Source organism: Eucalyptus grandis, chromosome 8, assembly GCF_016545825.1.
Source record: "Eucalyptus grandis isolate ANBG69807.140 chromosome 8, ASM1654582v1, whole genome shotgun sequence".
Lineage (NCBI taxonomy): Eukaryota > Viridiplantae > Streptophyta > Magnoliopsida > Myrtales > Myrtaceae > Eucalyptus > Eucalyptus grandis.
The window spans coordinates 27,430,051-27,442,182 of record NC_052619.1 but is presented as its reverse complement, the minus strand read 5'-3'; the positions used below and the strand labels follow the sequence as shown (position 1 = coordinate 27,442,182).

Here is a 12,132-nt window from a genome sequence, read left to right as displayed (position 1 = left end):
AACAAGTGAGGCAATCAGTTCAGGATCCTAAGAGGCGACATTTGGATGTCAATATGCGCATTATCCAGATGATTGTGATATATTGCCTGCTTTGCATTTCTGGCCATAGAACTAATTCGTTTGAGGAACAAACCAAGCTAACGTTCAAGGTCAACAATGGTTATACGGTCTACCTGTGCCACCTAATCCGTGATAGTATGATGAAATGCCCTGGCCCAAAAGGACAGGATTTTCCGCATGGGATGGCCTTCAGTTGGATGATACTTTTTGTGATATCTTGATTTTCAGGTTCTGATTTCGATCGGATAAGATGGGCCTTTCGTCAATGCGACTATAGTGTTTTTCTCTGAGTTGGCCACTCATGAGATAACTAGACTATATGGGAAAGCCATTAAGGAATTTTAAGGCAATAGACTTGAGAATTCGACTAGAAATCGGCTTCTCGACCATATCCATCTTTAGAGGTCATTATGACACAGATATAAATCGATTTGAGATCAGAGATAGGTCGGTTCGACTAAGATACGTTACTAATCGTGGGTGACACCACTAAATTAGAAAACTCTTGTCAACCGGCACTAGACCGATTTTTCTTATCGTTTTTGTACCCTGTGTCCGTATTTGAAACCTCGAGATTTTCACAACCATCGAGAGTCGCTAATGTGTCGAAGAGGTACGAGTAGCTCGAAGAAAATAGACCACGGGTCAATTATACCAAGAATTCCTAAAGCTACCCGGTAGGCAATGTCATACTAAAATCACGTTTGATTGAAAATAACTGCAAATTTGAATTCGATTTCAGAAATTGGAAGTCTTGTCGTGTCATGAGTCATTCTAGGAACGCCGACTCACTTTTGAGAAATTTCCGGCGAGTTTGAGATTTTCACGGAAAATCGTTGCGGACAATTCGGAAAATGAATGGAAATTCAGATTGGCCAATTTGAAGAGATTTTGGCATTTTGTGTGAGTGATTTGGCAAATGGAAGTTGTTTGGGATTTTTCTGAATTCAACTTGGACCTCAACCGCATTTGTTTGTTCAGAAAATAGGATTCCGAAAAGAAATGAATTAAAATTCGGAATTGAAGGAAACTGCCGTTGTTGTTGTCCAAAACTTGTTGTTTGAGGGAAATTTTGTACAAGAAAGCAAGTAAGGGTCGAGTACTTTAGCATGGAGATTTTTGGGGACCAATTTGAGCTAAACAAAAGCAAATAGGACAATAATTTTTGGATTATAGAAAATTCTTTTAGTTTTCTTTATTTTTCTTCCTTATTTCTTCCCCCCTTGCTGCGCACGTTCCCTCCTTTGACTTCTCTCTCTCTTCGTCGAAGACCCACGCACGAACCCCCCTCACATCCGTGCCTCTCCTTTTCTCTCTCTCTTTTTACTAGGGGTGTCAGTAACCGAACCGAAAACCAAACCGAACCGAAAACCGAACCGAACCGAACCGAAACATTCGGTTTTTCGGTTCGATTTTCATCTCGGTTCGGTTTTCATTAAAAACCGAAAATTTTCGGTTCGGTTCGGTTTTTATCGGTTAACCGAATTGAACCGAACCGAGAAACCGAAAAATAGAACCAATAACCATGCACAGCAAAAAGGCCAACCCTATTTCTTATTCTCTCCCGTCTCCTCTCATCTTGAAGGTGTGACGGCGACTATGACTATGACGGCGACGGCGGCAGGGATGGCGACCGATTGAGGGACCGGTTGTTCCGCCACGCCCTTTTCTCTTCTTCTTCTCCTTCTTCATCGGCAGCGGCGCGCCGGCGACTCGTGGAACTGTGTGCTGTGCTGGGTCGAGCAACGGCGCTTTGGAGACTGACCCTTTTTGTCCTCACGACGCGACTCTACTACGTCAATGCCCCTCCTCACATGGGCACTGGGCAGCGCCTACACCACCATTGCTGCTAATGCCATCGCTCGCTTTCAGGTTTGTCTTCAAACAGTTGAGGTTAATTGTTTTGATGTTATCGTATTGGGCAACATGTAAATGGAGCGAGACTCGGACTGGGAAGTTGCAGGGCTGCTAATTGTATAATGCGTGTGGTTTACCGGATAATTAATGATTTTTTGCTGAAGAACCCTTTTTGCATTGTCGGTGTTATGTAACACAGACTACTAATAGATCCAACATAAATATTGCACCAAGTTTCAAAGTGATCAAATGCTTGCAGTGGTTGACTTCAAGGTTGATTTCATGTTTAGAAGGTGCAAAGTAACGCAGATTCTTGCTATTTTGTATGGTGTTAGTGTTCTGGCTTTGGGTTACAGATTCTTAATTTGACCTCCTCTTTTTTGCCGTGTTTGGCTTAAATTATCTCTCTATTCCTAATATAGTTATGTTTGCCTTTCTGAAAAGGGTGTCCTGACTTCTTCTTTTTTGTGTGGATTCCTGATTCTTTTCATCTGTTTTTCTTTTTTCCCTTTGTCTCTTCATCTGTGTTTGGCTTAAACTATTATTCTTTTTCACAAAAGTATCAAGTTCGACAATTGGAAAAGGGTTCCAACTTCTCATTGTAGATTCTTGACTCTTTTCTTCTGTTTTCCTATTTCTTTTCTATACGAACTTGAATTCTACCATCTTCCATAGATAGCATCTAATGTAGCTAAAAGTTTTGGGCCCTGGATCTGTCTCTGTTATGTGTCCTTGCCTTCTTCAGAGGGAATTTATCTATAATTATGCATCTTATGTAAAAATGGTTGCTCCTTTGAGGTTTATAAATATATTAATGTTCCTTTATATTGATGCAGTGTCATTGAAGCTCTCAAGGTGGATAGTTTGCATAAACTTTGCTCATCATTAGAGCCCATACTTCGGCGTGTGGTAAGATAAATTTGGCAGCCGCATGCTATTCATTTATTGTGTTTCCATGTTCTTTTCTCTTGGTTAATGGAAGAGTAGTAAAATTGGTTGATGAAGAAACTAGAGAACAGTGGTTATCATGATTTGTGGGAGTGAGTGATATTCTGATTCTATATGTATCACTGTCTCCTTAAATTGGCTTGAGAGCCTTGAGAAGTGAAAATCTCATGTATAGTGTAGTATGTTTGCGTTTAGGGTGACTATGCATTAGCAATATCATCTTTGATTTTGCCAAATATCATGTAGTGACTATGATAGTTTAGTTTACACTTTTAATTTGGAACTGAGGGAATGCATCATGCTTTTGCCTGCATAACGATACAATGTTCCTCAGAATTGGTCATAAAGGAATTTGCTATGTTTGAAGTTTTTAACGTAGCTTAAGAACTTACTTTCTGAAATATTGACCAAGTTAGTGAAGAAGTGGAGCGAGCTTTAGCAAAATTGGGCCCCTTCAAAATTACTAGGAGGTATGCTATTTTTTAGCTAGGTGGAACCATAGTGATGACATTTTTGTATTGGCTTGACGCTCTGAGTTGTGAATCTGGTTTGCTTGAGAAGATACTCATTAGCTCTGTAGGGCGGGTATGAATTGCCTGAAGGTTAAGCTGGAAACCGTAATGATTCGATTGAACTTGAGAATCTAGTCTGGGGTTTGAGCAATTCTGATTTTATTCTGTTCCTATGGTGATGTACCACTTTCTTCACCTTTGAGGTGGAACTACTTATTTCCCTCTCTTCTTACATATGTTGAGCTTAAAACAATCCTGCATGTTCATAGAGAGTGACTTTCTTCCTTTTCAAGCAATGATGCAAATAGAAAACACATAAGCGAAAAGTATATATTGTGACATCAGATTCCTAAGTTGAGATTACTAATTTTATTTTAATTGTTTTGGTCAGGGTATACAAAAGAAAGGAGCAGCATTGTGGTTATTGGGCTTAGCGTGCACACAACTCCTGTGGAGATGCGTGAGAAACTTGCCATTCCTGAGGCATAATGGCCTTGAGCCATTGGAGAACTCTGTAGTTTGAATCATATAGAAGAAGCGGTTGTAACATAATGGAGATATATGTTGTCGCTTTGTCTCAGCATCGTGGGGTTAAAGAAGTGACTGAATGGATGTCTAATGTGATTTACTTTTTCTCCTTGCCATGACTATAATTTGGATTCTTGCAATAATTAATTGCCCTATGATACCTGTTTTATGGATGAAAAGCACTAGTTTCCTTTAAGTTCTTGTTAATCCGAGATTCTTTCTACTTTTTTTTCTCTTATTCTTTGGTGAACAGAATCCCTGTTTCAGAGCTTTGTCAACACCGATTTTTGTTGTACAATGGGGATGCTACACAACATCTTTTTGAAGTCTCAGCAGGTCTAGATTCTCTTGTCCTTGGAGAAGGACAATTTCCTAGACTAAATGGGTATACTTGCTGAGTGAAATGTGATGTGAGGCATAAAGACTATAGTAGAACATTAAGATGAGAAGATAAGTTAGCATACTTTATCACGATTTCATATGCTTATGGCTGTATTTACGAATCACTAGTGTCAAAAAAACACTTAAAATTGCTACACTGCATGTAGGACCAAATATTCCTTCGGGGAACAAATTAACATTGGAAAAGCTAAAAGCAGGACAAGCCCACAAAAGAAACCATGTCTCGGGACGCCATCCTCCTTCCAAAGAATTCTCACGCAACATTCCGAGCTCCCGTCCTCATCGTCACTTCTTATCCTCCCTGGTTTCTTCTTGCTTGACTTCTCTTCGAAGAGAAGTCATCTCGCTTCTCATGATGTGATAATTTCAGGAAAGGAAAAGGGCCGTGACAACGGAAGAAGGAAGACATCTAGCTCAAAGACATAAATGTTCGTTTCTTGAATATAGCTCAAAAACTAGAGAGAACGTCAATCAATGCTTCAAGGAGCTTATACAGAAGGTAAGCCGTCCTGAAAAAAAAAAAAAAAAAAAAAAAAAACTGAAATCCAAAAACCGAAACCCAAAATTTGAAAACCGAAAACCGAACCAAACTTTCGAACGGTTCAACCAAACTTATTCGGTTCGGTTCGAAATTTTCTTTAACGGTTTGGTTCGATTAAGTTTTTTTGAAAAACCGAACCAAACCGAACCGTTTACACCCTTAGTTTTTACCTTTTCTCTCTCGTGCGTTTTCCTTTCTCCAGCCGACAGCCTCTGCAGGATTAATTTTCTTTGGCTTTATTTCATTGACTTGAGTCAATGTTTATCCCCTCATTCGGCCGACATCCCCTAGCTGTCTTCCCTTTTCTTCATTTTCTCTGCTTTTTGCTGGTTCAACGGACGAAGCAGCTTCTTCATTTCTCTCTTGCGGCCACCTCCACCGAACAGCCCCTGCAACCCTTGGCCACACGTCCGCGGCGCAGCCATCTTCGGTCAGCTAGTGAAACCGAAGTTGCTTCTTCAGTGAATATGTTGACCCAGCCACGAAGCCGCGCGTTCGTTCCTTCATCAACCCAGCGAAGCCACCGAAACCAGCGGCACCTCTCCGCCAGCGTCACCCCCGTTTCGTTAGAACTGAGCCGCAGCAGCTCCGCTCGCCAAGCCCATCAGCCACCGTTCCTCGATCTCTTGGCCGCTCCATTCAGCTGCTTGAAGGCCCCTCTTCATCAAATCAGCAAGATCAACAGCGCGGGAACAGAATCTCCAGCCCAGCTGCGAGCTTGCGTGGCCGATTTTGGGCCGTTCCGGGCCCCGGTTGGTGGACTCACCTTGGAGAGGATCGAGCTTTGTCGCGTGCTCGTCGATTTGATCCAAGCGGATCTTTAATCTAGTGAGTTTTGCTCACTAATGCCTTCTTAGTTTGCTAATTATACTTAAATGTTGATTAGTGTTAATTAAATGTAATTAGGTGGTTAGATTAGAATGGATTAGTGATTATTAGTTGATTGTATTGCATATTAGTTAGGTGGTTAGTGTACTTAGATAGAGAATTGCCTATAGTATTTATTCGATGCTTCTTGAGATTTTTCCCGACCCTTATCGGGTGTTAATTAGGCAATTCAGGCCTAAATGGAATTTTTAGAATTAAATATTAATTTTCGGAATTAATTATTTAATTATTTATTTTCCGAAAATTCAACTGGGATGGCCAGTGACCGGGATTTTATGCTAATGATCGTGGTGCAGTCCGTTTATTTAATTGAGCTTTATATTGTGCTAAATTGAATTTATTGTATTTATTTATTTTATTTTCGAAATTAATTATTTAATTATTTATTTTCCAGAAATTCAACCGGGATGGTCGGTGATTGGAATTTTGAGCTGCTCATCGTGGTGCAGTCCATTTATTTATTTGAACTCCACATTGTGTTTAATTTAATTGATTGTGCAATTTAGGTAATTATTCCTTAATTGATTGAAATTGAGTGGAATTAAATGATTGATCGGTAGATGGCCGAGTTTGGTTCTCTAACCTTTATAATGCTTTGATGAGTTGTAAAGTGAAAAGAATCGTGAGAGTGAACTAAGAATTCTATTGGTTGAGACCGATCAAGTACGAAGTATAGACAAGCGTGGTTCGGTGATGAGGAATATCATTGTGCGAAAACGACGCCTTAAAGAATGCACATAGACTGTCTATGACTTGTGGCAAGTGTGGTTTGGTGATTAAGAATATCACTGTGCGAAAACGGTGTCTTAAAGAATGCACGTAGACCGCCTATGATTTGTGACAGGCGTGGTTCGGTGATGAAGGACATCACTGCGCGAAAACGGCGCCTTAAAGAACGCACGTAAACTGTCTATGATCTATGACGGGCGTGGTTCGGTGATGAAAAAAATCACTGTGCGAAAACGACACCCAAGAGTATTAATGGAGCTCTGTGACTAAGTGTACTATTGGAGGTTATATGAGATGGAATGAATGACCTAGAAATGATTCGACTGACTTGTAATCGACTAGGTCGATTGATCGATGATTCGATCTGAGTGTAATTTAATGTGATTAATCATTACTTTGGTTTGATGTTGTGGATTGATTGATTGAGTGGAAATAACCGTGAGTGGTCTTGTTGGCGTGTAATCGATTAGGTCGATTTGATCGATGCTTCGATTAATGATGTGATTGCTTGGATATATATTTGATATGTGCTAATATGCAGGTGGAATCTGAGGCCAAGGTAAATCTTCTGACTCATGTTGTGCATAGGCAACCCTAAGATGTATTAGTTTACTAATCGGGTCTTAGGGGGTAGAACTTGCTGAGACGTAATCTCATCCCGGTTGTGGGACAACATTTCAGGACCCTGATGAAGAACCTAAGAAGAAAGAACCCGAAGAGGAGTATCTGGAGGAGAACCCCGATGATGATCTAGAGTAAGATCTTGATGAGGATTGAGACTTCACTCCTATTTGATGACCTTTGCTGTAGAATCTGTTTGAGTAGAAAACAACCTTTTTAGCATGGCTTGTATATGTACATGAATGACTGAGTTGTTGTATATGTACATAAGGGTGTTGGTTTTCGGGTTCAAGTTTCTAGTCCTACTTGTATATCCCATTGCTTTATTGTCTGGGGATTTTTATAACGGCTTCCGCATGTACTATTAAAAATGAAAGGGTCGGCGATATGTAGTCCTGGGATATCGCATTTTCAAAATCGACCAAAATTGAAGGATGGTCACATAACCGAGGGTTGGGGCGTGACACTTTTGATGTCGATCTCGAGGGTGAGACTCCTAGAGTTCTAACTGACCGCCAATCTATTGGACAGTCTACACTAAATGTTTGGACATCAAGGAGAGAAGTTTGGATGAGGAAGAATGATTGGGATGGCCGACTTGAACCCGAGGGGCATCGCCACCATCGTCACAAAAGGCGAGCCGACGAAGTTGACACGAGGACGAAAATGAAGATGATCCATCTGTAAGAGGCTCCCTCCACCAAGCTTACTTTACACATGATTGAAATTTCACCAAGGACTTAAATTACATCAAGAAAGTTTTTTAATTATGTTTTCCTCGTTTATATATGTAGAGGGACTTTCTACATCTGGATTTTCTATTTGATTAATTTTATGTGATTTTGTTAGCATAAAAAAGGAAGAGATTCATGACCCTAATTTAATTTTTATGATTAAAATTCTCACCTAAATATGTTATTGATTATTTGGAATTATAGATGTTGTATTTAAGCATTTTTTGGAGAGTTTCGAAAGGGTAAAACAGACCATCTTTGAGTACCATTTACTCAACAAAGCTACCGACCATTTGTCGAAGCAATTCCAGCATGCACGAATTTTTCCATCTGTGCTCCCATAATTGATGCATTATAAACGTGGGATCAGCTAACATTCGATTGAGTGCCGTCCAACACAAAGTTATTTTCTCATTTCTAATTTCTGATTCATAAGAAAACAATGTCATCTCCACATCATTCTTTCCAGCGGAACACAGAAAGGAAAAATAATAACAACTCCAGCAATGTTACCTTCTCAAATGGTACCTAACCAGAACTTCACATATTTTCAAATGCAAAACTTTCCCCCCATGCTCTGTCGTCTCTCTTACGATTAGTTAGGCTCCATTAGAGCCTTCCACTAAGTACTTTTTTCAAGAGTTGACTTCAACTTTCCAACCATTGTTGGAACTTCTAAACCTGTGAAGAACATAAGTCATACTAGATCAGCATAAAAACGAACAACATAAGATATCAAAGGGATACCTTACCAACAGACTCTGCCTCTCAAACACAATAAGAACAATTCTCAATTAGGACTAGTCTACAGGACACGGCTACATTACACCGAGGGACAACAGCATCCCTTCCCAAAGTTTCTACAATAGATTGAAGGTCACTTTGCTTTGGAACAAGCTGCTACATATCTTAAAAACAAATAAGAGCACTAAATTCACGAAACTAGTAGTCAAAACGTTTAATTCCTTGAATTAAAAACAATGGGTTTGGTTTTTCTTGGGAGGAGGGGTCGGTCAAAAGCTGGATTCGGGAAGGCAAAATCATAAACATCCGGTGGACGTCAGACAGTGGGGTTTCTTCAGACTAAAGTGAAAACGGACAAGCACTGGCGGTAGGAGATGATCTTGTTCAGGCAGTTGTCAAATGGCTTTCGAAGCTCTAAACTCTCAATCCGTGGCTAAGCCATTATTCATAACAAAGCAGTCCAAGGGAGCTCTATCACCCTCGCTCTCTGCCTCACCGTTATCATTCCCGCCGCAGCACTGCGATATCCCCATTGTAATTGCGCCACAGCCTTCGCTCGAGCACAAAGCAAAACTCACGACGTGTAAAAGAACGTTTGGAAGAAGGCGAGAGGATAGAGTACCACGGCTGCAAAGGAGAATCGCGACGCACGAGAGATCAATCGAGCTTCTTTAAAGTCATCGGAAAAAAGAGAGGAGGAAATACAGACGATGGAGACTTGAATAAGACTGAAACGTTTGATCCGAGACCTGATCTTCAACTATCCTGAGTTGCTTCTTTCCTGCCTTTTTTTCTATTATTTTTACAGACTTGGCGTTTACCAAGTGACGTGTCAAGTGCCCACGTAATCGGCCTCATCAACCGTCACCTCATTTCGTATACCATAAGGTAGTAAATTTTCAGTAGCTCTGGTCCCGTTAAAATAAAATTAGGTTGTTTGAGATTCAAATTGACTATAAAAAATTCAAGAACTAATGATACATCATAAAACCAAAATACCTTTCTATCTAACTTCTCAATCTTTTATCTGAGCAAAACATGACATGCAGATTATCTTATTTAGTAAAACTAGCAGATGGATAATCTTTATACATCATCCGATTCACTCCACTCATAAAATAACTATTGAATCAGTTTTCCAAGAATATGGCATTATCAGAGTCATGGAAGATATCGATCACATACATCCTCAGACATTAAGCAAGCTAGCCCTCTCATATTTTCATGTTGATTAGGCCAAAAAATACTTATATTCATGCTGAAAATTTTCGGATTTATGAGCTGAGCAAGAATTAAGTCTGTGCATCGAAATCCCACAAGGAAAATTCAAACCACTATCACCAAATTTAGGTCTGGTACATTGCTCTTCATAAATATCAAAAAGGAAGTAGAAACTATATATCATGCTTTTGATTGATAATTTTAACCATCATTCATGCACCCAACAATTCTCTTGGCATGTCAGTAATTTGATGGTAAAGCTTGCATCAATACGGACTTCCATTTGGAATTTACCAAGTGGACATGTAACAAGTTATTCTAGAGCTAGCGCAATCTAGTATGTAGATTCGGCACATTCCTTCATCTCTGAAATATTGAATATCATATGGGGTTGGAGACAAGTATATACTTGTATATCACAAATCTACTTGAAAAATCATTATTTATTATGTAAGATATCAAGCATGAGATACTTGAACGGATGACATCAGGCATGTGCATCGAATATGGATTAGCATTTGTGTACAATGAGAACTAAATGCCACACGTGACAAAGTGCTACGTCATGGAAGTCACCTCTTAAACCTTGTCAGGATGAACTGTCAAATCCTCACATATTTTTTTGTATGTATGCTCTTCAAAAATTTGGATGTTGGTGAGATAGCCAGATTTTACTCTTCTATTTTTTTGTTGTTGCTGTTGGGGGGGACTGGGGAGGAAGAAAATCAAAGATGCTCAGAGATGGGGCCATTGGGAAATCAAAAACGATCATGGAATTCTTCACGTTCAACAATTACGGAAATTCGAATTTGACGGTCAACGCGGGCGTCATTACAGCAACGAAACGAGTAACGAAGAGCCAAGAGTGGCGGCAACAGCCACGAACTAACTCCCTCACCTACGCCGCGTCGCACCCAATCATTTCCCCCAAGAAGCCGATACGAACCCGTTTAGCCCCTCCGCCCGCTGACCGCTGACCGTCAAAGCCAAAAAGCGAAGAAAGCTAAGAAAGCAAAGAGAGAGAGGGAGAGAGGGAGAGATTGATCGCACGATCCGTTGGACCGGTGGACAATCTAACGGTGCGAAAGACGAGCTGGGAACGGCCCAGCCGGGGGGGCTCTTCTCTCGCGACAGGGACAGTTTCGTTTTGGCCGCTCAACACGTGTCTGCCCGCGGGCTACCGCTGGTGGCAGCTAAAACGGCGCCCGCAGGAAGCCAAACGGAGAAAACAAAAACACCAAGAGAAAAGAGCCCCGCCCCACCGTCGCCTGCCACAACCGCTCAAAAACTCGACGGCGGAAGAGGCCGCTTTTCCGCTGCTTTTTCCGATTCGAGGGAGCGGGAGCATCATCGATCGACCTATCATGACGGGATGAGGCTGTGGTTTAAGGATCGCGATTCAGTTGGTGGAGTAGCTTAAGATAAACATGATGAAGAACACGATAATGATTTTTTTTTTTTTTTGGATCTTTTTTTTATATATACATATTATTCCGAAGGGATTAATCGAGGTGAATTTCGCTAAATTGCGGGTTTTCATAGCTATGGAATTAGGTATTCTTTCGTTATTATGTTTCAAGCTTACTTTCTTACTCTAGCTTTGGCTCTAAAGTGTTTAAACTGTCCACAAACAATTTTTCCAAAGATGGCTTTGATGGTGTGCGTGTATGCATGCTAGCTCCTGGAAGCAATGGATGAAATTGTTTGATGGAAATTGATCTAAATGACAGGAATAGAAAATTGCTTGGAAATTAAAGTGGAAGTACCATGAATTATTTAAAGGTGCAATGCAGGGAATAAAGGAAATCAAAGCAAAGAACACTAAACTCAAAGGAACGAGCTGAACGAAATTAACTGAAAACGAGATTACTAGGACATTGACATTGCTGGAATTGATATTAATCACAGTTTGTACAAATGACACTCGAATGGAGACATTGACATTGATGTTACAACAATACTCAAAGGGAAATCAGCAGTAATTTTAGGCAGGGTTCTGGCATAATTTCAACATATCTTTTTTCCTCTGCATATCTTCTATTCATAAGTCTTAAATTCCATATGATTATTACTAGGTTGATGGCCATTTCTTAACTTAGCTTCTTTTATATATCCATGATTTCTTAACTTAACTGCTTTCATATATCCATAATTTCTCAACTTAACTAAACTTCCAATCCATGAGCATTTCTCGTACCGTTTCCGCTTATTTTGAATTTAAATTAGGTTGAAGACTCTCTCTCTCTCTCTCTCTCTCAAACTTTGGTGAAATGGTCTTTTAGGAGCATAAAAACGAGATTGAACTTGATATAGCTTGGCTGTGATTTATTCACCACTAATGTATAGT

The 12,132-nt window shown here is 40.2% G+C and overlaps 1 protein-coding gene and 1 long non-coding RNA gene across 2 annotated transcripts; both read left to right on the top strand.

Moving 5' to 3' along the window:
- Positions 1–1,833: 1,833 nt before the first annotated feature.
- On the top strand, positions 1,834–4,099 carry LOC108954271 (calmodulin-binding protein 60 D-like). The gene is made up of 3 exons (XM_039298802.1): positions 1,834–1,932; positions 2,754–2,826; positions 3,769–4,099. The coding sequence occupies exons 1-3, from the start codon at positions 1,913–1,915 to the stop codon at positions 3,898–3,900; spliced, it is 225 nt and encodes a 74-aa protein (XP_039154736.1). The 5' UTR covers positions 1,834–1,912; the 3' UTR covers positions 3,901–4,099.
- Positions 4,100–5,023: 924 nt separating this feature from the next.
- Positions 5,024–7,369, top strand: LOC120286559. The gene is made up of 2 exons (XR_005545199.1): positions 5,024–5,676; positions 7,147–7,369. It is a non-coding gene; the product is annotated as an uncharacterized LOC120286559 (long non-coding RNA).
- The last annotated feature ends 4,763 nt before the right edge of the window (positions 7,370–12,132 follow it).